General features: G+C 40.2%; 2 protein-coding genes across 12 annotated transcripts in view; both read left to right on the plus strand.

Annotated features, from left to right (window-relative positions):
- Positions 1-15,889, plus strand: part of LOC109687063 (inositol 1,4,5-trisphosphate-gated calcium channel ITPR2-like) — a 147,639-nt gene extending 131,750 nt beyond the window's left edge. The window contains exons 21-25 of one of the 4 annotated variants that reach the window (XM_074075824.1): positions 5,402-5,595; positions 8,735-8,858; positions 11,397-11,454; positions 13,242-13,407; positions 14,521-15,887. In XM_074075824.1, coding sequence (XP_073931925.1) covers positions 5,402-5,595; positions 8,735-8,858; positions 11,397-11,454; positions 13,242-13,407; positions 14,521-14,718 — 740 coding nt within the window. In that variant the 3' untranslated portion in view covers positions 14,719-15,887. Of the gene's footprint in view, positions 1-5,401; positions 5,596-8,734; positions 8,859-11,396; positions 11,455-13,241; positions 13,408-14,520 lie in introns of all 4 variants that reach the window. The other 3 variants (XM_074075823.1, XM_074075825.1, XM_074075826.1) reach the window with 3 other exon arrangements.
- The window catches only part of Itpr2 (inositol 1,4,5-trisphosphate receptor type 2), an 842,075-nt gene that overhangs the window by 585,907 nt on the left and 230,033 nt on the right, over positions 1-26,135 (plus strand). The window lies entirely within an intron of this gene.

Below are 26,135 nucleotides of genomic sequence, written 5' to 3' on the forward strand. Positions count from 1 at the left end.
CTCTCTGAGTGCTAATGCACTCTCCAACCAGTTGTGAAGCCTGTTAGTGATGCAGTATGGAGCAGGGGAAGGGTCACGTTAACGTCAGTTGACCTGTTTGAGATTCAGCTGCTGTCTGGTTATGTGAAGCCAAAGGGCCTACCACCCATTCACCCTCCTTGCTGGAAGATCGGTTGAGGTGAAGGGATAGTGGCCTGTGGCCTGGCCTCATCACGGAATGTGGCATGCCCTTGATAAGGCGGCTTCCATTATTTCCCCTGTCTCAATGTGCATTTAAATAAGTTTTCTTTTAATAAATAAAAGTTGAAGAAACATGAAATTGTATGTGCTCTTTGCAAAAGTTTAGAAAAGTATAAAGGAAAGTAAGAACAGGAAGCAGAAACTCAACCTGTAAATGGCGCCTTTACTCTGATGCAGTCTAGTTTTACATGAGCCTTCCGAAGTAAGTCATTCTCTTTTTTCTTTTTAAAGCAGTACTGGGGTTTGAACCCCAGACTTTGTATTTGCTAGTCAGGTGCTCTACTGCTTGAGTCACGTGTCCAGCCTCTTTTGTTCTGGTTCATTTGAAGATGGGGTCTTACTTTTTGCTCAGGCTGGCCTGAAACTATGATTCTCCTGATCTTAGCTTCCTGAACAGCTAGGATTGCATGCGTGAGCCACTGGCACCAGGCTTTCATTCTTAATAGTTCATTTGTTTATGTTGCTTTTTTCTTTCACGTGTGCGTTTATTTATGAACATTTGTTATACATCAGGCACTTACAGATGTTGGAAACAGATCAGTAAACTGGTCAGGATCCCTGTCTCCTTGGAGCTGGTTTCTTTCTTGCTACTTTTGAGGAGAGGGAATATGATAAGCACATAACACAGATCGATCATATGATGTAAAGTGAGTTGCGTGGTTTGAGAGTGACAGCAGCCCTTCTTTCAGGTGGATAGCCAGAGGTGGTCTAGCATATGAGGTGACATTGCACCACAGCCCAGAAAGGAGTCAGGGAGTATCCAGGCAGAGAAGCCAGGCAGAGGCCAGTGAATTCCCTCCAGGTCCAGCATGGGGAGTAAAGCCCTATGCAATTGGATGCCCAGCCCTCCAAAGCACTGTGACCTCACTTGGAACTGGCAGGACTAATTGTCTAATTGTCTTTTCAGGAGTTAAACTTTTGAATTACAGTCCTGATCTCTGCCTCCAAGTAGCTGAAATTACAGGCTGAGTTGTCCCAGCCTCTCAGGGTGTTAAATCTTGATCTTCTGTTTAATCCAGGTGCTATGTTACCTCTTACTGTTTCTACTACTAACTTAATCCTGGCTTTGTTTTTGTTTTCTTTGCATACAGAAGAGGAGGCACTGCTTTAGAGAACTTGAAATAGGAAAACGCTCTAGTCCTAGAGAGGGTAGGTGTTTTGTAAGGACCTGCCTGATCTGGGATGGGAAGCAGGAAGACTTCCTGAGGCATGGCTTCCTGGTTTGGCATCATTCTGTCTTGAATGAATGTTATAACAGCAGATGTATTTATTCTGATCCAGATATAAAAATGTGTTTCAGTGAAAATAAAAAATGACTTTTGGATTATGCATTTTTGGCTTATATTATTAGAAAATATTGAGCTTATTTTAGTAGCTACAGAATAATTAATTTACTATGAGAGTAGGGAATGTTTTAGAAATTTATATCTGAAATATAAACAACAGGGAATTTCAGATTGTCATTTTTATTCTTACATGCTCATAAGAGAAAGAGATAATGCATGAAGGTAACTTCAAATAAAATAAAGCACCAACGAATTGTATGAAAATTCCCATCAAGATTGTTAAGTTTCTTTTACTTTCTATAAGCAGTGAAAAGCATAACCATTATGAATTGTTGAAAACAATAGTGATCCCTGCAGTAAAATGACTTTTGAGTAGGAAAATTTAAATTTTGGTTTTTGAAACTTCAGTGTTACATAAATTCCTGTTACTTTCACTTCTTTGAAGTTGGAAACAGAAACTTGGCTCATGGGAACAGTCTAAGAAACAGGACAGTGTCTTCCCAAACCATTCCTAGTCATAGTTCCAGATGTATTACTCTGTCTTGCTTTTAGATTGTCCTCTTGAGGAATTAGGGTTAATAAGGATATCTATAAAATCATATAAGGAAAGAGCCCAAAAAGTCCACCCACCTTTCTTCCTAACCAGTTCCTTCCTTCTGACTTTTGACTTAACAAAAATGACTCCTGCTTTTTCAAAATTTGTCAGCACACTTTGTGCATAAATCCAAATCCTGGGTGCTGGGTTAATATGAAACATAGAAAAACTGGATTTCTGGGCATTAGATTGTCCAGAGAATTTCTATTATAACACAGAATCCAGTTTCCTGAAAAGTTTTAAGTCAATATTTGCTAATTATGTTAAGAATGAGGCTTCTTTTGCAATGTTGAGGACTGATCTCCTCTGACTCATCTCAGTAGTCTAAAATTAGAACTTTTCTATGGAAAAATGATTATGGGAAGCTCTGCATGTCTGTGATTTATGTAGTGTTTGACTTATGTTTTGCAAGCTGCATCATTCACAATTTAAGTACTTCTCATCACCATCAAGCAAGTCCAGGAAATATAGCATCTTTTAATTTGGGACCTCTGAGTTGGCCATACATGGAAATGTCAGGAGAAGTTTGCGGTGACCACGTGCCACAGGCATGTAAGGATGTGGTACAACTGGAATGGGCCCTCCCCTTTCATGGGCAACATGTGTTACATGTTAATATGGTTCTGGACTCTGGGTCTTAATTTCTTGATGACAGAATCTATATTTGGGAGAAAGAATTGTCTGGGCTAACTTTCTTTGTAATAATCATTTGGATTAAATGATAATTTTCCATGAAAATCTAAATAAGATGCAGGCACTGTGTGTGCTGGAGATTTCTGTGGGAATCAGGTGAGAATAACAAAGGGGCCTGTTCTGTATTAGTAGTGGGAGAACAACCCTTGGAGGCCAGCACATAAGCACACTGGCATCAAGAGTCCATAAATGTACTGATTGAACATCAGCGACTGAACCCTTTGCCAGTCACCAGATGTGTCTTTCAGTCTGTGTGTCCCCAGTGGGGGATGGGAAGACTTAAGGGCTGTGGCTGAGAAGCACAGCCCAGGTAGCGCAGCATTCCACTTGAGGTTATTCTGATAGAACATAGAGAACTGTCTCAAATCTTTTTGCCTCAGGTTTGTCTAAACTTGGAAATTACTTCTGTGTATTTTTTCTTGTCCCCTTTTTTAGTTATGTAAGTGTTAATGTTATAAAAGTTCCCAGGCCTTCAAAATAAAAACCCACCTTAATTTGTCTGGAATATGCCACCTTAGAGAAAATGCTTCTCTTTTGTGTTTTCTTAAAGTACTGTTGGGGCACCACCTCCTTTGCTTGAATCACTTCCACATATAGATGGAATAATGAATTTAGAAAGCCTGTCACCTTTTCACAGTGCACAGGTAATAGCAGTCTCCAATGGGGATTGCAGTCTGGACCACGGGTTCTCTCCAGCTGTCTTCTGAATGTTTTCTTCTGATTACAATTTGCCTGTCAATCCCATAGGGACTGCTACAGTGAATTTTCTTCTCTTGTTGCTGAGGGTTTTATCTCATTGCATCTTATTCCAGTTCCCTTCTCTGGGGTGCATGTTCCACATAGGGAAGGGAGCATTCTTTGTCAGATTCTTAGGCCTTTGCCTCAGGCAGCGTTCCATGAACACCCACGAAGCCAAGACCACTGTTTGGAAAGAGAAGCAGACAACCATTCTTTTGGAGTCTGGTGCTTGTTATTGGAACAGAGAAGTGGGAAACAGCAGCAGGGCTGGAGAGCACAAATCCCTTGAAGGGGGTAGGGGGGTGCAGATGGTAGACAGTGCAAGGAGGAGAGGAGGAGGTCCCTGGTGCAAGCCATGCACTTCCATCAATGGACAAATGAACAGAAAGCCAAACTCCAGGAGAAGGTACAGGAAGAGAGGGACTCTCCACTGAACACAGTCATGTTGCTCACAACTTATTTGTGTAATTATCTCACACAAAATTGGTTTTGTGACTTTCAGGCAATGGTTTTCCATGTGAATAAGTGTACTGGAGAATAAAGGCTTCATCCCGGATGAGATATTCTTTTTCTTAAGTCCTCTGGCAGGGTTTTCCTGTTAGGAGAGGAAAGCTGAAAAGTCCTTGGTGTGAGTACAGAATTGGGGTGCTAGAACTCAGCATTTCCTTTTATGCAGTCTTGCCACCAAACCAGTTTCATCACGCAGCGTGGCAATCACCGAAACTAGGGTTTTGCAAATTAGAGTTTGTTCACATGGTGGGAAACATGGGGAGGGGCACCTCCAGATCCAAATCCAACTCTTGATGACAGGATTAGGGGCATTTACGGAAGGAACAGGTCTGAGGTGTAGGAAGGTGATGCGTTCAGTGGTCTGTGTGTGTCTCTGTGAACATCATGGACTTGTGGAGGACGCTTATTCCAAAAATAGACCTTGGCAAGGTCTGCAGGTGGGTTTCCACTCTGACAAAAAGTCACCTCTTGGGCACTTGTAAAAGCACAGGTGACAGGGTCACCAGATTGAGTCCATCAAAGCCAACTCCAAATTCCTAAAAACACTTAAAACAATCAGGTGACCATATCTCAGAAATATGAGTACAGCTAGCAAGAGTCTGTTACTGAGCTGTTTAGTTAAGCGCTTTCTAAAACCTGTGATGAAAGCAAAAGTCACTAAAAGCAAGTGAAACACAGGGTTTATTTAGGTTTTCTCTTAGTTTTAAAGGAAAGAATGTGCTCTTTGGGCTTTTTGTTTACCTTTGTGTTTTTGTTTCTTTTGAGTCAGGCTCTCACTATGTGGCTGGGTTGTTCTAAAACTCTTGGGCTTCAGAGAGTTTTGTCTCAGTCCCCCAGGGCGCTCATGTAGCTATTGTCTTGTAAACATTGCAGGATGGCTTAAAGCTCTTACAAGAGAAAAGACATTTGTTAATTTCATTATGGGGGGACTTGGCTACAATCTTTGTATCTCCACTTGCAACTCTCTGTGTCCTAGAAATTAAAACGTTTTTTTCTTTTATTGTTGTAAAAGTTAGGGCTGATTGGAGAGGTAGTTGGTAGGATTTCATGTGTTGCAGAAGGACCTGATGTGTGTATTAGAAGTACTAGCAGTTTACCTTTGGTGCATCATTTGAAAGCATTTTCTGAGAAAAGTAAACTTCCTCTGTAAAATCTGTCATCTTGAAATGGTCTGCAGTATCTTAACACCAGTACCACTGCACACACACAGCTGAGCAGGACTGATCCTCCTCTTCCCTGTCTTCACTGCCTCTCCTTAGTCTTGGTGAAAGCGCACGTCACAGTTGGGCATCTCCAGGGGTTGTGTGTGCTGACTTAGGAAGACCATTTCTTGTGCCAGGAAACAACGTCATGAGGACCATCCATGGGGTGGGGGAGATGATGACGCAGATGGTGCTGAGCAGAGGCTCTGTCTTCCCTGTGAGTGTGCCTGATGCGCAGCCCAGCATCCACCCCAGCAAGACCGCCAGCCCCACCGAGCACGAAGACGTGACCGTGATGGACACCAAACTGAAGATCATCGAGATTCTGCAGGTGCGCCCCTAGCGGACACTCAGTGACAAGTGTGCCCTTTTGCTTACTGGTTTCTCTTAAACTTTTTGTTCCAAATCACGGTGCAAATATTCTGAATTCTCTTTGACATATTAGTCCCATTTGCTTGTTTCCACTAAACACACCAGTGATATCTAGAAATTGGACTGCTTTGAGGTTGGTAAAACTGCTTTCACATTTTTTCCCATCCATTGTTGACTTGGATTGAATTTTTCCCTCATCAAAGAAAGATTTTATAGCAAAGTTAATGATTGAATTCTAATTATTTTCTTATTTTTAATAGAACATATGATTCCATGTGTATAGATTTCTTGTTAGAAACTCAAATTGTTAATCCTTGGTTTTAAATTTCATAAATGACTATCTCTCTGTTTTTTTTCCTCAGGGATTAACAGTTAGCCTAGTGTAATACCTAGCTTTATGAATTTAAACTCCCTGTGCTTCCTATTATAGTAGTTGTGAATTCCTAGCACTTTTTTTTTGATAAGTTTGGAAAGCAGTTTGATAATACCTTAATTATGGCATTTATTCCACATTTGGAGAATGGAGCCTGGAGTTTTCAAGAATCTCTTGATTCTGGATATATTTTACTAAGTCTTTTATCATAATTTAATGTAGACTGAGCTACCAGAAGTGGGTCACCAGTCCTGGAAGGGTCTGTACATTTTTCCTTTAAAGAAATTAGATTTACAGTCACAAAAGGTTTCACCATTCCTCCAGGAATTCTGAAGGCTGAATCCTGAGAAATGTTGGCAGGCCTCCCAATTGTGTGTTCATGGCCCTGAAAAATCATTTAAGGTTTCCCTATTCCTCAGCTGAGAAAGAGGGCGATCCCCTGACCCAGAGACCTAATGAGCACCCAGCATAACAGCCTCCAGCTCAGGGGCTGACCTCTGCAATGTGCGACCTCATCGTAGCGGCAGTTTCAGAAAAGCAGACCCTCTTGCAGGCGACTTGCTGAGGTCCAGGGCAGATCCCTTTTTACTGCCTTTTTTTTGGCACTTGATGAGTTTTCCTTGAACGCCTGTCTGCTCTGTGATAGCTGTGTCTCTGTGTCTGGTCAGTGTCCCTGAGCCTGTGTGATGCTTCTGAGCATGTGCCCCTTCTGGAACAGCTGCTCAAGAATTTCTCTGTAGCCATGTCCTGGCAGCGCTGCACTTTCTGCCAGCTCCTCTCTCTCAGGGTCCCTCTGTTTTTTTTGTCCCCTTATGTTTTAATGTCTCTCTCTTTTCCAGTCCTGCTCATGCTCTCTCTCTCTCCCCCCCTCCCTCCCTTCCTCTCTCCTCTAAACTCTTTTGCTGGCTTTGTTTTTTTTCTTATTTTTCCTCCTTATACCTTTTATTTATTTTTCATAGTTGGATACAGAAAATGAAAGTTGTTATTTTGGTTATATTTATGAAATCAAACTTCATAGGTATTAATCTTCAACTAAAAATGAGTGTTTCACATTTTGTTTTTGATATTTACCTTTTTACATAGGAGTTTTAAAAATATTTATTTGTTGAGCACCTGCAGCTAAACTTCTGTTCCCACCCTCCTTCTCCAGGCAGCCAAACCTGAGAGTTCTTTTGGCTGTGCCACAATCTGCCTCCACTATGAAAATCCCTCTTTACTAGAAAGACCTCACTCAGTATGTGTTACAGCACTCACTGCGCATTAATAAAAGAGTTCCTGTGTGTTTCTTTTTCCCTATAGAAATAAACTTTTCAAAAGCAAGACTTGTATCTATGGCACAGTTTTTTTTAATATCCCAAGCACCTTCCTCAGAGTTTGGCTTAACTGATTTTGGTGAATTTGACTGAGAATGGCTAATGTGGAGCATATTCTCTGTGCCAACGGAGAATAAAGATGTGGAAAGGGGGGAAGGGAGAAGAAGGAGGAAGAGGGGAAGGGAGTGGAAGACAGAAAAGGGGAGAAGAGACTATGGAGGGAGAGAAGAAAGAGAGAGGAAGATTCTAATTTTGGCTGGGGGACCAGTGAAAGCTTCATTTTAAATGAAAGCTTCATTTTAAATGAAACCTGGGAGGATATCTCAAAAAAGACTTATTACGGAGTGGAGGACTAGAATGTTCCAGGTGAAGTAGACTCTGTGAACAACTGTGAAAGTACAGTGAGAAATTGCAGGCTTCCCAGTGCCCACAGCACAGAGAAGTCTGACAGTGGGAGGAAAGCCTGGGGCATGGGGAGAAAGGGAGGGAGGAGTGTGATCCAAGGATGGCCTGTGTCATAGGCAGTGAGATAAGATACAGTGGTTCAATTAAATGCCTATTTTCCTAAAACTTGGGTTACCATGTGTGTACTATCTCAAGGGGACTCTTGAGAGTGCAGGGGACACTTAATAATTATGCTGAGACCAAAGGTTAAGCTGGGATGGAAGGTAACTGAAAAACTCTCCTACAGACTGTGGTATAGCCTGACTTTTTCCCCTTCTCTGACCTCCACAGCATTTGTGGCTCGTGGCTTAGCCCTCCATAACTTTCTGATCTTGTGTAACTCCTTTTCCCAACCACTCATTGGCTGTCACAGTGGGCTTCAAGGGTTTGCATTCCCCAAACCACTGAGCACAGACTGGAGCTTTGCTGGGTACTTAACTGCTATTGATGCATCAGTTAATAGAATAATGATGACCACCCAAAGACCAATGGGGAAATCCACTGCATATGTGTGCAATTATTTCACCTGGTCCCTTAGAGCCTGGCTTTAGGACTGATTGAGGGACAGCGGGAATCAACTCTATCAGAGCTGAAATCTCAACCTATTTGTGTAAGAAAGAGGACCTCACTTTGGCATTCTCCCCTCACAGCCAATGAAAACTCTGCGAAGTGTTCAGTGGAATTACACCATCATTACCTCATTATCCATAGCGCACTGGGAGCAATCATGTAGGGACAAATTTCCTTGTTTTCAAAAACTGTTGTTGGATTTTATAAACACTGCTAATGGAAATGCATCCTTTTCTGTGGTCTTAAGCTGATAAACATGCAGATGACTGAACATTAAGGGTTTGTGCATCTTTATACTAGTTCATTTGAAATGTTGACAGCTGTGTTGTGTACTGAACTGCATTTTTAACACTATGCCAATTAATAGAAAATGTTGTCATTTTGCATGTTTTGCCTAGTTCATCCTGAGTGTCAGACTGGACTATAGGATCTCGTATATGCTGTCGATATACAAGAAGGAGTTTGGAGAGGATAATGCTGACACATCTGTCAACGGCTCTCCAGATTCTTTGCTACCATCAGGTACCTTCTCTGTGATGTCATTTGTTCCTGGCCTACTGTGCCTCTAAGCTACTTGAAATTTCTTGTGTTTTGTATTTTAAAACATGATAGTATTTCTATGAGAGAAAATGTAGACATAATCTCTACCAGTGACAAGAGTGAGCCAAGACAGATCACTGAAATAGGTTGCCTGGAAAGACATGAGGATATTTATTGTTATTTGGTGCTAAATCCTATAGATACCTCATCCTTTGTAATCATCACAACTCAGTGATGTACAAGTTCCAATTATTGTGCCTTTGATGGAGAAAATCAAGGGGAGAAGGGAGAGGTTACTTGCTAAAGGTCATGCAAGTCATGGAACAAAGATTCCAGTATGATTTTCTTAAGCATTTTGCTATTTTGGTGAAAATCCAAGTGAAAAATTGGCTCTTGGGAAATCCCAGCATTCAGGAGGCTGTGGAAGGGGGATCACAAGTTCAAGTCCAACCCAGTATATATACAGTATATATATATATTAAAAAAACCAAACAAAACTTGGTGTGCTGGTATTTGGAAAGCAGAGATGGGAAAGATTGCAGTTCAATCCTGGCAAAAAAGGTTTGTGTTAACACAGCTATGCAGGAGGCATAAATAGGATTGTGGTCCAGGTCAGCCTTGGCAAAAAACCCAAGATCTTATTTGAAAAACAACTAAAGCAAAGAGGCTGTGGTGTAGCTCATGTGGTAGAGCCTGAGTTCAAAGCCCGGTATCACAAAATAAAACACAAAAAGAAAGAAAGTTGTTTTGTAGGGAAGCTATAAGCTGACTCAAGAATAAAACATGACATTCTCCAAAGGCCTGAATATAGTTGTTGCTTTGGTTTTGTGTTTTTTTACTTTGTACAGTTATAAACTGGAATTTTATTTCAACTCTCATATTTATAAAAGTATAAGAATGGAATCAACCTTTGAGACTTGGAGCATAGCAACAAAAGAGCACAAAATGATTGTGCAGTTTTTGTGATTATAGAAAGGACTTTATGAAAACCCAGAAATACTAATTACCATTTGTTTCACATAGGTCAGGATAGGTATGCCAGACTGTTAAGCAGTTAATAGGATGCTTTTTCTGAGTGTAGGATTTGCACACAGATAGAAAAGATTCTTCTAACTACAACCACAGTGACAATGTTAGAACCTGTCTTCCTTATTGTCCCTCAGTCAGTTTGACAGCAATTGCAAGTGTGTAGTTAAAATTGGTATGGAACAATGCCCTGATGTCTGTGCCCAAATCCTTAGCAACTTCCCAAAGGCAGGTGCTCCTGAAGATGGAGATGGCTTTCCTAAAAATGTCACTTTGCAGCAGTGTTTTTCTGCTTCCCAGAAGAGCAGAACCCCAAAATGCTATTTCCAGGAATGAGAAGGCAAAACCAGAAAGCGTGCTGGCTGTCACAATTGACGGAGCATAGCAATTATTGGCTTCCAGAAGCCAGGCTTCTGGAACCATGAACTCTATATGTCAGTAAAGTTCCAGAGGGAAGGTCTAGGGGACCCCAGAAAACCCTTTCTCTCTGATTGACCCCATTCCTTTCCCTGTGTGTATTGTAAGTGATTCCTTCTGGGAAGACCTGCTTTTCTTTTTTGTAGCTTTCTCTTTTTTCTTTTTATGCTTTTGGAGATGAGAAACGAATTATATATTTATCATTTAAACATGTTATCTCAATAAAGATAGCTTCAAAGTGCCAGTGGTTGGGATAGTGAGGAATCTACTGGTTCACATAGAAAAACCACCTGTTATACTGGAGAAGGAATTTTTCAAGTAGTAAGCTTACATGGGGAAAAAAGAAACATTTTTGAAGGTACAGTACAGTACCATGGCTTGTTATATTTTGACTCTTTAAGTAATTATCCTTCTGGCTGGGCACACCTGGAATCCAAGCAGAGATGGGAGGATCATGGTCTGAGGCTTCAACCAGGCAAAAAAGCATGAGATCCTATCTGAAAAACAAACTAAAGCAAAAAGACTGCAGGTATGCTCAAGAGGTAGAGCACCTGCCGAGCAAGTGCAAGGACCTGAGTTCAATCCCCAGCACCATACTGAAAGAAACAAAACAAAAAGAACATAGGTATATGTTTATAATTATATATTATATTGTATATATAATATTTCCTTCCATGGCATTAGCAGTTTAAGTTGCATGTATGTATATACACATATATTTGATATGTCACATTTATGCACACACTTATAGATTATAGGCCTCTATTTAAATGATGATTTCTTATCTTTTACATACATCTCTGACTACAGTAGTAATTAGTTTAATAGAATAACAAGGACCTTAAAAATGGACATTTAGTATATGTGAGGTCCTAGTTTCAGTCCCCAGAACCTAAATAAATAAGTAAAACAATAAAATGCTATGTCTAATTAACATTGTATTATAATTTTCTATACTTTCAATTGATATTTGGAAGAACTAAGACACTCAGGCAAGGCATTTTCACATAAGGGAGTAGTAACATGAACATCGTGGCTCCTGATGACAATGACAGGTTTCACCTCCTATCTTTGCAGCCATTGTTCCTGACATAGATGAAATCGCAGCTCAAGCAGAAACCATGTTTGCGGGAAGGTACGGTAACACCTGCTGTCTCATCCCGCCTGGTATTAAGATTTTAACTGGAATTCTGTTGATACTGAGTTTCTGCTCACCTTTCCATGCTATTTATTCTTAGAGCCTCTGTTGTTGCTAACATAATTTCTGCCCAAAAGGAAGCTGCTAATTTACTCTAGAGGGGAAAGCATGGTTTTTCTTTAGGGCAGTGAAGAGGAACAAGAGAGATGAGATCAGTGTATTGAATTTTCCCCTCAATTCTCTACTTTTCTTCCCTCAAAGAAAGATAGCACAAGATGCCCTTTAACTCCTTGATACAAAAATCACTGCTCCTAACACATTGCTTCCCTGAATTGTAGGTATTTGAGATAAGATAGTAACTGCTTTTAATGTTATCATTACCTTTATTTGTGAGAAATAAAGCTATTTTCTGCTAATTGGAACTATTCATGGTTAAAGAAAGTGAGATGCCCTTGGCATGCTGCCTCCTTTTGCCACAGGTGCCCTTGCATTTGTTGCTTTGAAATTTTTTCTTTTTCAGAAATGAAATAATACCAATCAAAATAAAAATAAAATACACTAAAATTAGCGATTGTAGTGTCACTTATTGTTGCAGACATCCCATGAGAAGGTGATAAGTCTATTTTTTTTCACATTTGTTTTTAGAAGGCTAAGCAAGAATTAAGAATTAAGACACAAGGTGTCATCCTGGTACTCAGGAGGCTGAGGAAGGAAGATCTTGAGTTTGAAGCCAGCCTAGGCTACATAGCAAGACCCTGTCTTGGGCATAAGAAAAAGAATTAAGGGAACAGCAAAAAAAGACTTTTATCTGTGGCGAACATTTGGTTTGGCGTTGTTTTTGTACTGTAGGTTAGCTTTTGTTGTGTTTCCGTCTGAAGCACTTCATTAGTCCTTGGAAGGAAGCATGAACCAGCATATGATTTCAGCTTAGTACGTCATGTGCTGTGGGATGATGCTTTGGTCAACGATGGACCACGTGTACAGTAGCATCCCTGTAAAATTAAACTGAACCTGAAAGGTTCCTAAGGACTAGTGATGCCATAGCCATATACCACTGAGCACAATGCTCACTATGATGAGGGTGTGAAGAAACCCCTGTGCTGCCAGCTGTGTTAAAGCATGGCACAGATGACTAGGTTCACTACAGAGTACCCGATGATGATAAGAAACAGCTGCTACTGGCCTATGTATTTACTGCACCGTTGTATTGTTATTTTAGAGTGTATTCTTACTTATTAAAAAGCGTCCACTGTAAAACAGCATGCTGTGTTAAAATCAGCAAAAGCCTAATACACTTTGTATCTTCATTTTCTCTTGTGCTTGACTTAGACTGCTGTAACATGGCACCACAGGACCAGTAGGCTTATAACATACAGCAGTATACTGTATGCACATGCGTATACCATATGCGGTAGGCTGTACCACCTAGGATTGGGTAAATACAGTCTATAATTATGCTTGCTCATTGACCAACTAACCAAGATACACTTCTCAGAGTGCAGCGCTTTCATTACCTGCTCATGTCTGTAGATAAACCATTCACCGTAGTGGGTTCCATTATGAAAACATGGAGAGTTTCTCTGGCTGTGACAATGTACCTGTGGACTGCCCCTCTCCAGTCCCTTCTCACCTGTCATGTAGTGAGTTAGACAAAAGAAAATTTCTACCCTTTCACTTCATGACTTGAGAACACGAATTATAACTAACAAAACAGAGCTACAAATCAAATCTCTGTTGTATCGATGTTATAGAAATGTTACTTAACTATCATTTTTGGCTTATAGAAAGGAAAAAAACCCAGTCCAGCTGGATGATGAAGGAGGCAGGACCTTCCTGCGAGTCCTCATTCACTTAATCATGCATGACTACGCCCCTCTGCTGTCGGGAGCCCTGCAGCTCCTGTTCAAACACTTCAGTCAGAGAGCCGAGGTTTTACAAGCATTTAAACAGGTAAGGTTGGGGTGGAGTGGAGCTCAGTGGGCGAAGGCTTGCGTAGCATATGCAAGACCCTGAGTTCGATCCCCAGCACTTCAGAAAAGAAAAAAATAGATAATATTTGAGTTCCTGTCAGTGGTTCCATAGACAGTGCTCTGAATGTGCTGTTTGTAATGTCCTCCCTCACTTCTTGGTTGCAGAGTTAATGAGACTGTATAGATTTTCCTGGGAACACTTCTGGTTTTGAAGATAGATGCAGCCTTGTCTATGCTGAGATATGATCAATTTAAGAAAGAGTTCCCCACAAGTGATTTTCAGTTAATATCTTTAATAAAAATGACAGGGACTAAGATTTAGGAAGACATTGGGGATAATAACATATTAGGAGTTTTGTTGCTATTGGTGTTATCTTGACCCAAAATTTACTGACACATTTGGGTAGGACAAGCAATACCTCTGAAATAAATATTTTGTGATTGAAAAATGCACAAATCCAAGGCAAAGGAATTGTTATGGATCTAATCTTTTTGTGCTCTTTGAATAAGACATCAATCTTGTGATCATTAGTGATACATAAGTGCTTATGTATGTTTCACTGACATTTATTGTATTTAATGGCACATTGATCTTTACTAGAAAAGTTTTACAAGAATATGCTAAAGAATATGAAAAAATTACAAGAAAGTCTCACAAATGCATTTAGTATCACATGTATGCATGTCATATAATACAAACGATAACAAGATCAAATTTATTTTATGAAATTTAGGTTGTATTCATCAATATTTTCTTCCATTTATTTTTATTTTTCTACCTCATTTCCAAAAGATTTATAGGGAAAATCTCAGAAAAATTAACATGAGCAGTGAAATTAGAGTTGAATTATGTTACTCTTTGGCACTTTGAAATGTTTGTACACATTTTTAATATGTGAATATATTGATTAGAATTCACAGATACTCAAGGTAAGTTTCGCTGTCAAGATACACCTAAAATATTCATAAATGGTCTAGAAATATGGAACTTTACCTAAAAGATGTTTTAAAGACCAGGGTTTTAGCTATGAAGGAGCTGGGAGCGAAGGAAGCTGCATGGATACATTAAGGACTGAAATTCTTCTGTGTTCAGGTGCAGTTACTGGTGTCCAATCAAGACGTAGACAATTACAAGCAAATCAAGGCGGATCTAGACCAGCTCCGACTAACTGTCGAAAAATCCGAGTTGTGGGTGGAGAAAAGCAGCAGCTATGAGAATGGAGAGATGGGTGAAAGCCAGGTGAAAGGTGGTGATGAGCCAAGTGAGGTGCGTTTCCAAGGTCTGTTTTGAAATGACCCAAACAGTAGTGTAAGTCGGTGTCATCTGTGCAACAGCCCTGCCCTTGTTCAGCTCATGTCCTGCTCGTATCTCTTGCCCTCACTTTCCGACTTTCTTCCCTTCTAGTCCCACTGCCAATGCTGTCATCCAGTAGTCCGGCAGTAGCAGGGGAAAGGGGTGGACTTGGGAAGGGAAGTCTTGTTGTCATTGTTTACTGTGGCCACTTCCTGCCAACCCATCAGTCACTGCTTTCATTGTGGCACACCCTTAGATTCCATATAAACTGTCTGGATGGGAAGGCAGTAAGTGTTACTGTCAATGTGTACCAAGACTTTATAACCCACTGTAGAGTACAGTTAGAGGGTCATCTGGGCATCTGTTGCATTGGTTGTAGCTTTTAGTGGGTTAATCAGTTCTTTTCCCATTTTATTAAAAACATGACTTTTTTCTTTCTAAAGAGTGTTGTAGCAGTAACACTGAAATAAGAACTGATCAGTGCAGACATCACAATCAATGATCTGTAAAGTTTCTCAAGTGTCTGTCTAGTGCTTTACTTGTTTTTAACCTGAAGGAATATAAACTATGTAGATTGACTTACCTGCCCCAGTTTTTGGTTTTTTTTGGGGGGGTACTCACAATATTTTGGAGTGACGAGTGAAGACAGAGTAGGAGATAGCAAAGTAAACACCATGCTGATAGTTCTAAAGGGGAGTTGAAATGGTGGGTACGTCTTAACTTGTCTCAGGACTAATTGCCGTTATATGTAAGAAACTTTTTACCTTATCTTTTCGGCACTTTTCCTGTGACTTTGTAATGTGTTAGTAGATTAGGATTTCTACTCCATGGAAATTGTTTTATTTGAGGAGAAGTGGGCGATAGTGTTCTTACATAACATATTTAAGAAATAAATGAGAATTAAGAAATAATAAGTGTGAATTAAGAAATAAGTGAGAACTTAGCATTAGTACTTGCTGCACCCCACATCTTGGAGCAGGCAATTTCATCTGTGGAATTTCTTTTTAAATATTACAACTTTGGAGACAGTTATAAATGTCATATTTCTAAGACTAAATAGATGGAAGTTCAGCAAACCCAAGGACTTTCTCAGTGTTGGTCAGCTCTGACTCAACTGAAATTTGAACCCAGCTCTTTTGGAAAATGACTGCGAGTTCTTTAATGTGAGATTATGCTTTCTGGTTTGATATTTAATGAATGAGTGTATTATGCTTTCCTGAGTTATAACACCTTTTCCTTTTGAAAGTACATATCTTACTATGTTTTCCAGGTAGCGTGGTGTTGCTTCCTCTTCAAGAAAGTCTAATTCTTTTTTTAAAAAAATTTAAAACATCTCTAAATCTTAGGAGAATGCATTGTATTCTTTGTAAAAGTTTCAAAAGAGGAAATATTTCCTAAGAGTTGAGATGAGGTCTTCCATGAAGGATACATGCACTAGTCTGTGTTTCCCAGGCATAGAAGGAAAATAGATGAAAGAGCCTCTACATAGCATGACGGATCTGAATGGCCTCCTCTTAGAAGTTTCATGGGCTTTGGGGATTTATGTAAGAAAGAAGAGAAACAGGTGGTTTGAGAATATGCTAAAGATAAAATTGAATCACATGTGGGTTATATAACTAATTTTCTAGGAGCTTGAGATGAATTGAAGTCCACCAAGCTTTCTGTTTATTTTTTGACTTCAAGGTTTATCAGTTCAGTAAATGCTAATAATTTTAGTTACTTCAGGGAGTTATCATAGGAATAAAATATTTGGAAAGTCCACAGGAGTATAGTGTAGACATTGCCCTTGGACTATTGATTTCAAGGTTGAATAATCCCAGTGTTAACTCAGAGGCAAAGAAACTGCTTCTGCTGTTGGCAGCCCTGTGACACCAGCCACCACAGGCCACACTTGGAAGTGTGACCAGACAGTGGAACATGGGGTTCGCGGAAAGCACTCACATCTGTTGGAATTTTCTCTTTGACCCTCACAGTCCAAGGGATGGGCCCTGTATTTTTTTCTGGTGTGTAAGTTCTGGAATTTTCTCTTTGGCCCTCACAGTCCGGGGACGGGCCCTGTATTTTTTTTCTGGTTGTCTAAGTTCCGCATGAGCTCATCTCACTGGCAGAAGATGAACTGAATTTAGAACTTTAGCTACAGGGGAGTTGGGGAGACCCATATTTGATACTGGGGGTTGTGAAGTAGTTTCAACAGCCTTGAATGTCAGTTACTGATACGCACTGTAGCGCAGCAGTGCATATAATGTGAATCCAGGGATTTGGGAATCAGATTCCCCAGAATTTGCCCCCTTAGGATATGTGTGACTTTGAGTGACTCATTTTCATCCTTTACATTCTTTTGTCATCTATAAGATGGGCACAGTATTGATGTTGAGCTGAAATTGGTGCAGGGATTATGTGAGCCACCCTGTGTGCATGGTAAGTGTGTCACTTAATGTGGCTTCAGTGGAAGGTGTGAGCAGCAGGGACATAGAAGCAGCAAGGTGACATTGGTGCCAGCAGGTTGAGATGCCAGGCTCCAGCTTCAACTGATTGCCACAGTGTGGCCATCATGGACCAAGGGGCTTGATTTTGAGGCTCACTTTTCTAATGGTGGCATCATAGCAGCAGCCTCCTAGAAACCACATCTGTGCCCAGCACCACATGTACATTGTGCTGTTCACTACAGTAAAAATAGAATTATTGTCTTACTATTGACAGACACCTGTAGGGGAAACCAAGTCACATCTCTTCTGTGATACTTGTCTTCTCTCCAGATACCTCACTTAAGTGAACGTATTTCTTAAAATATCAGACTTCTACAATGGTAAGTTCAGTACCACCTGAGGAACCAAATTTTGTTTAAATTAATGTAGATATAGGTTAAGAACTGGAATATTAAGGCAGGAGTGGTGACCCATGCCTGTAATCCCTTTTCTTGGGGGGTTGAGCTAGGAGGATCAAGATCTAAGGCTGGCCAGGGCAAAAAGCATGAGACCTTATCTGAAAAATAACTAAAGCAGAAAGGCTGGCTGGAGGCATGGCTCAAGTGGTGGCAATGCAAGGCCCTGATTTCAAATCCCAGTACTGCCCAAAACACAGAACGTTACCAGTAAGGAGTTCATTTGGTCTCTCCCTGTACCCAGAGGAAACCACTGTATGAATGTCTATTAACTTTCTTGTTTAATATTTTTACTTCACGTGTCTGTGTTTCTAAAACACAAGGAACATGTGAAAATATTTCAGTTTGTCTTGTCTGGGATATGTTTCATCCCCCACCCTTGTGGATGGAAGGCCATGACTTACCCACCTTCTGTAATACATATCGTTATACTCGTGCCCATGGTCGTCTGGTTAATAGGAACTTTCTTTAAAAGAAAGTTTGCTCTAAAAGCAGTGTTGCCATGCGAGCTCTCATCTGTCTCTAGAGGCACACGTTGAAAGATTCTCCAGGGCATTACTCAGGAGGAAAATATGTAATACGTTACTCTTTGCCAAGTGATGCCCTCCATTTCTAAGACCAGCGTATGAGAATTCCCCACTGCTCCCAGCCTCGTCACTTGCCTTTCTCACATCCACTTTTCCAGTTTTGATAACTGGGTGTGTTTGAAGTAGAATCACGGTTGGAATTTTCATTGTGAGGTTGTGTAGTTTTTCATGTTTGTTTACCATTTCACTTCTTCTTCTAGAATAGATAAGTCTAAATTCCATGTGAGAAGGTGGCTGGGCCCTATTGGTTCATGTGTGCCTACAAATGAGGCTAAAAGTATTTTTAACTCCAAGTCAAGATCATGCTGCAGGTCCATACCCAGACACAATCTTCTCACGTGTCATTTCCTTTTTCCTTGCGTCACTGTGTCTGTAGGAGTGGTAATAATGGCCACCCCATCTTGCTTTCTGGTTTTAAAGGAAAATGGCTTTAATGGTAATAGTGATAGTTCACTATTGGACATAATGTGTTTACTGTACCAAGGAGAAAGTTGCCTTTTATTTCCAGTTTGCTAGCTACTTTTCTTCCTTTTCTCCTCTTGTCTGTATCTTCTAATTCTGGTGTACGTACTGCCGAAGCGCGCCCTCCTTCACCATAGTTTTAATCTTGCTGCATCTTAGCTTTCCACAGCTTTCCTGTTATTAATATGGTCTCCCTCTGTCACCCTTCCGTTCTCTAGCTTAGCCTTGCGAGGGCTTTATGTATCTTACTCATCTTTGAGAAAGAATCTGTTTGGGCATATCTGAAATTCAGAATCTGTTTGTTATTTTCTTGCCTTGTTCTTCTATTCTCTAACTTTTTCTGTTGACGTTTTTTCAGACATTTAAAATTTTAGTGGTGTAATTTTCTTATAAGGAGCTGAATTCCACAAATTTTCACAAATGAAATTTTTGTTATTGTTCAATTTTAAGTATTCAAATTTTTCATTATGATTTCACCTTTGACCCAGGATTACTTGGACATGTTTTAAAATTTCCAGATGTACTGGTGACATTTACTCTTTTTAAAGTTGAATGCTTAATTAATTAACTCTTGGTTACAATAACACCATTTTTCAAATTTGTTGAGACTTCTTTTTGGCCTGTTACATTTTCAGGTTTTATAATTGTTCCATATAGACTTGAGAAGAATGGGACTAAGTATAGGATTCTTCATAAATGGCTGATAAATCAAACTTATTAATTATATTTAAGTCATGTCTTTACTAACATTTTGTTTTCTTGATGTTTCAGTTAATGAGAGAGATGTGTTGACATTTCACACTGATTGTATACTTACCAGTTTTCACCTGTAGTTCTATTAATTTTTACTTTATACATTTACAGCCAATTTTATCAGGTGAATTAAGAGTTGTTCCTCCCACTTCAGAGAACATTATTCCTTGCATTAGGCTGTTGTTGCCGTGGAGAAGTTGACTGTGTGAAAATCCAATTAATGCATATTAAACCTTACTAATGTGGCTATTACTAGCCCACTACTGATAGTACACATCCACAGTTCTCAGCTCATATTCCCAGATCATATCTGAGTTTGTCCTCATGCTAAATAATTTATTTAGACTCAGCTGTCTCTCTCTTCAGATATTTCTTATTTGCATTTTATGCCACCTAGTGAATTTTCAGCTTCAGCCATTACACTTTTCGTACTGAAATTTGATTTTTTCACATCTGGTTGGTCATTTTGATCATGTTTTATTACTTTCTTACTTTTTGGATTCCACATGACTTGTTTTGATAGTCTATATGTAATACTCCAGAGTCTTAAGTACTTGGGAGTTTCTCATGATTCTTATGTTGCTCATTTCATTGTATGTCTGGTCTTGCTTGTAATGAGCTCTTATCTTTTGAATAGATCTCACTTTTAGAGCAGTTTTAGGCTTAGAGAGTTCTCACATTTCCTCTCCCTTCTCACTTGCCACTGTTACTAACATCTAGAGTCTGTTGGTGCATCTGTTATGATTGGTGAGTTCAATATTGGCACATTTTCATTAACTAAAGTCCAGTGTTTGTTTAGGGTTCACTTTCTCTGTTTTGCGTTGTATGGATTTTGAAAAATGTGAATGTCATGTCTGCATGGCAGCATCACGTGAATCGCTTCACTGCCACTACATAGTGTCCCTGCCCTAATATCCTCCCCACTGAGCCCTTGAGTCCCTGGCAACTACTGATCTCTGAACGTCTCTGTAGCTTTACCTTTTCCAGATGGTCATGTAGTTGGAATCATAAAGTGTGCAGCCTTTTCACACTGGCTTCTTTGACTTAGCAATAGGTACTTAAGTTCCTCCTTGGTCTATTAATATATGTCGTATAATAGTCCACCGTATGCATGCACCACAGCTTCCTTTGCATTTGACTTTCACAGGAATCTTGGATGTTTCCAGTTTTTGGTATTTATAAATAAGGTGTCGTCACCACTTGTTTGTAGGTTTTGAGCCAGTATCTTTTGACCTTAGTCCTGGGAGTTGAAATAAGGGTAACCGCGATTGCCTCAGCCTGTTGCCAGGGGGCGCTGCTTGTCTGAAACCACATTGCTCCCTTCCTTCACACCTGTATTAAGACAGGCATTTGGGATTTAGGTCTCCAAACTTGATCCTTGCTAGGGCTTAGCTTCTAGATGCAGAGCAGGTATTGGAATTTGCCTTCAGGGATACTTATCCTGTGGTCTTTCAGATTGGCCCTGCCTGATCTTTTTTTCCCTTGGAGATAGAGATAGGGTGTCTGGGACCAGCCTTTGAGCCTGAAATAGGTTGTATTGAAACTCTGGCTGTTTTGTAATAGGAGGGTACTTGACAGTTTTAAGTTATTCATGAAGAAGACCTTGGGATGTGTTTATTTAGGCATTTAGTGGGATTATTTTGTTGCTGTTAGGAACTTGCATTCTTTGGAACTTTATTTGTGAAATTCTTATAAGGTCTGTGTTTAATCTAGAGAAGATTTCACTTGCTTCTGTGAGGCCCAGCAGGATACTTCATTCTGTACCCATATTAAGCGCAACTTTTGCTTTGAGATTTTTATGGACCATTTTATTAGGGGGAGTCTTTTCCTAATTCTTGAGTGGAAGTGGGCTTGTCTTGTGAATAGGGGCCTCACCAGCATTTTTCTGCTTTTCCACTTCTACCTGAGTCAAGGCCAGGACAGGCACACTTGCCCCCTATCTGGGCTGTGCCTTTCCTTAATTTAGCACTGCGGTGTCTCCCTTTGATATTCTTGGCTCTCTGACAGGGTTTTTGATTAGCTCTTCTGGCTTTCTTGGAATCCAGCCTTGGTCTGTTCTGTGTGTGTGTGTGTGTGTGTGTGTGGTGTTAGAATTCAGAAACCAAGTTACCGAAGCCCTCAGGATCAACAATAAATCCAGTGTTTGATTACCACTGTGGAATTTTTACGTACTTTCATGGTTTCTGGCCTCCCCACTGAAAAGAGATGCCCTAAATATTTTATCTGTCACTTTTGGATATTGACTTAGGAGGATTTCCTCTGGACTCTACTTTGTCATGGTCTATTTGACAGTTCTTAACAATAAACAGCTCTTCTGTATTTTGAGCCCTGTGATGTCTTTATGTTGAGACTAGGTTGAGGCAGTGTGTATCATACCTGAGCCTCCGTTACTTGATTAGCTGTTGTGTTTCTCCAGAGTAAAATCCTTCTTTCAAACATTCTGTTTAAAGTGTAATTTCAGTTCCGTTACCCTCATTCTTACTCCCTTTGTACACACTTGAATTTCTCATTTCCTTTCTTAAAATTTGATATTGAGAATCCAATCTAATATTCCAGATATGGCTCTGACCCTCTCAGAGTGAACACACAGAATGAACACCCATAAAACAATGTGACAGTGCAGTTGATTCAATACCAAGTTATATAATATAGAAAGGGAGGGTCAGTGTGGACCAGAGTGCTTGGAGAAGGCTTCAATCCAGATGTATAGCGTAGACTGTTTTGAAGGATGGCGGGGTTAGTTACCTAATGTACTCAAGAGTAATAACAACTGTCAGTAAGAATAAATGGTTTGCATTTGAAATCTCTGGGAATTGGGAGACTGAAGATTCTCAGGTAGGAGGTGAGTGTGTTATCTTGGAGGATTTCACCTGGCAGAATCCAGAATAATTGAGAGCAAGAGGCCAAGATGGAGGACCAATGAAGAGCCTTTTGCACAAATTCAAGAATGAGATTATGAAAGCTTGAACTGAGGAGGTGACAATAAAAATGTACACAAGTAGGTGGATTATGAAGCCAGGAGAATGATACATTTAAAATGGATTAATTTAAGGAGGTAAAAAGTGAGAATCTAGTGTTACTGATCTATATAAGATAAATAATCTGCATTGTGCAATGAGCCAACAGCCAATGGTGGTGGCCACATATTGTAAACAGGATGAACTACATCACACCATCAATGGGAACAGCCAGTAGCAGGCAGCAAGCACTTCAGTAGGTCCATGCAAATAATAACCCTTTGTTAGGTAGTAAATCTTATAAAGGCTGTAAACACGGGACCACTGCCATTGTTTTAAGACAGCTCATAATGGTCTAACTTGTGCCTACTTAGATATCAGAAGACCAGAAAACATAAATATGATCTTCATTTTGGTAATAAAAAATTTCTCTAATAACAGAAAAAAAAATCCCTCTCAAGTTTAGGTTCTGTAAACTCTGGGTAATATAGTTGAATGGACAGTCCTTCTACCAACACTAACAAAACTGTCCCATTACTGTAATTGATTTCTTATAAATAAGGAGGATGGAATGTATTTGGTCATCAGGTGAGCCGACTGCATCCCCAGTGCCTGTGAACCCTGTTTTCTATTGTAAATTATATACAGGGAGTTCTCTTATTTAATCTTTTCTTCTCTTTGTGGGGGGATAGCAGTACTGGGGTTTGAAGTCAGAGCCTCACGCTTGGGAGGCAGGTACTCTACCACTTGAGCTGCTCCGCCAGCCCTTAATATATCTTCTTAAAGGATTATACCATCATTTCTGGAACCTTAAAGACTAGAGTGTGACAAGCTGATGATGCCAGCAGTTTTAGGAGCAGTCACTAGTTCGTCACATTCAAATATGTGTTTATATCTAAATATAGGAAGGAGAGATTAACTCAGAAGCTTGTGTGTGAGTGGGTTAAGTCAGGATTGGCCTTCATTGTGATCCATCCCTTTATTTAGGCTGGCAAAGAGGTCACTTGGGCATCACAGGCTCTAGAGAGCACTATGTTATGTCCTTGCTCATGTAATTCGTTCTGGTTATTATTACTCTTGCAATGATTTTGCTTCTGTATTTGTGTGTATATCTATATTATCTATCTTCTCACTTATATGTGGTTCACCACTTCTTTTTTAAAAATTCCTTAGACTGATTTAAGGTCTGATGTTTAGATCCAGCAATACCACTCCTGGGGATATACCCAAAAGACTGACACAGGTTACTCCAGAGGCACCTGCACACCCATGTTTATTGCAGCACTATTCACAATAGCCAAGTTATGGAAACAGCCAAGATGCCGCACTACTGATGAATGGAGCAAGAAAATGTGGTATCTATACACAATAGAATTTTATGCAGCCATGAAGAAGAACGAAATGTTATCATTCGCTGGTAAATGGATGGAATTGGAGAACATCATTCTGAGTGAGGTTAGCCTGGTCCAAAAGACCAAAAATCGTATGTTCTCCCTCCATGCGGACATTAGATCAAGGGCAAACACAACAAGGGGATTGAACTTTGATCACAAGATAAAAGCGAGTGCACGCAAGGGAGGGGTGAGGATAGGTAAGACACCTAAAAAATTAGCTAGCATTTGTTTCCCTCAACGCAGAGAAACTAAAGCAGATACCTTAAAAGCAACTGAGGCCAATAGGAGAAGGGGACCAGGAACTAGAGAAAAGGTTAGATCAAAAAGAATTAACCTAGAAGGTAACACACATGCACAGGAAATCAATGTGAGTCAACTCCCTGTATAGCTATCCTTATCTCAACCAGCAAAAACCCTTGTTCCTTCCTATTATTGCCTATATTCTCTCTTCAACACAATTAGAGATAAGGGCAAAATATTTTCTGCCGGGTATTGAGGGGGTGGGGGGGGGAGGGGGAGGGGGCGGAGTGGGTGGTAAGGGAGGGGGTGGGGGCAGGGGGAAAAATGACCCAAGCATTGTATGCACATATGAATAATAAAAAAATAAAAATTAAAAAAAAAAGAAACACCATTATGAAATAAAGTGTAAGACATCAAAAAAAAAAAAGTCTGATGTTTAAACCATCTATTTAGTTTTTACTTCAAGGACTGTATTTTTCATTTCAAGTTTTCTTATTGGTCCTTTTTCATATCCATTCATCCTAGATTCATGTCTGCTTGTTTTCACTTCCAGTGTTTTATGTTTTCTTTTAGTGGCTATGTGGCATAAAGGAATGAAAATGTCTCTGGGGCTCACTCTGGTTGTCCAGACAAGGAGCTGGGGGTTGTGTGGGTAGGTGAGAGGGAGTGCATCTCTTCCAAGGTGCTATAAATCAGCCCAGCTTCTCAAGGAACCTGTGGCTTTTGCTCCCCCAAGGAGCCATCCAATGTCTGTGGCCTCATAGGTGGTGTTCTAAAGGCACTGCCTGGTGCTGAAGCAGTGTGTGTGTGCTTTTACCAAGAAGGGTCCTTTCTCCTGTATCCTCTGGAAGTTACAGGATAGAGCAGCGGGGGTGGGCAGAACAGTTACTTAGAAGTCTTGATCCACCTTGGTGTCAGCAGATAACCTGGCACTTTTCTGTTGGCCAACATCTTCTCTTGCTGATGCTTGGCTTAGAGTTATCCCTTCCCTAAAAATGCCATGCTTAACCCATGCCAATGATGCCCAACCATGGTAGTGTGATGGCACAACTTCCAGTGGGCCTGGTGGAAATGACGTTACTTCTCCTTACCTCTGTGGTTCTTCTAAACACGCCTGTTTACAAGTCTTTCCAGAAGATTCCTTGATTGCATCTCTCTGGGAAATGGTTCTTACTGTTGAACATTTGATTGTGGAGTTACTCCACTGTCTTTTTTACCAGTAACATTCTTCACAGGCATTTGAATCTTAGTCTGCAGCTTTGTCTTAACCAGTTGTTTTTAATTATTGTGCTTAATTATTTGTGGGATGATTCCTTCTCTCCTTTCTCCCTTCTCTTCCTTCCCTCTGTTACTTTTTCATCTTTTCGTTTCTAGACACTCCTGTCTGATGGGTTTTGCAGTTACCAACATATCCCATTAGACTTTAAAAACTAACTTGGTTCTGTTATTTGCTTATTGCTTCTGGTCCTTTTTGATGAAGCAGGCAAGGCTGCAGATCCTTTTAGATGGAGTTCCTGGAAGAATACTCAGCTTTCCCAAGTAGGAGTGCTTAAACCTGCCCAGTGGGAAAATGTCCTATGTAAACTGTGCTTCAGCAGCACTTGTATTGATGAACTGGCTTTTCACAGTGGTGACGGTAGAACGAGGCCTGCAATAGGCAGAGTCCCTGTGTTGTGCCACCATGTCACTACCTGACCTGACCAGTAAGTGGCGTTGTGATAGTTTCAGGAAGGACTCCTGTTCACTAATGTTGGACAGTGCTTCCCTGAATTCTCCTTTGATAGACTGTTGTTTCCTGCTCTAGTTTAGTCCAGACCTCATTGTTTAATTGGTCTTTTATATGACATTACTTATCCCTGCCCTTATGTCACAGCTAGTGCTACTGAAGGTGTTTGCCAGAAGTGAGGACCTATAAGCCCTTTCATGTAACATACATCTGAAAAGTAATTTTTGTTTTTTACCCACTGCCAGTTTTACATACCCTCATTCTACTTGGTTGTACTGCAGATTCTTAAAGGCAATTCCTGTCCTTCCTGGCTTTGTTTGAGTTACTTCTACCGTTAAGAGTCATTTCTTCTCTCATAGACCACACTTACAATTTAACATGAACTAAAAAATTAATTTTCTCTTTATATAAAAA

The sequence above is a fragment of the Castor canadensis genome, chromosome 6 (genome assembly GCF_047511655.1).
Source record: "Castor canadensis chromosome 6, mCasCan1.hap1v2, whole genome shotgun sequence".
Taxonomy (NCBI): domain Eukaryota; kingdom Metazoa; phylum Chordata; class Mammalia; order Rodentia; family Castoridae; genus Castor; species Castor canadensis.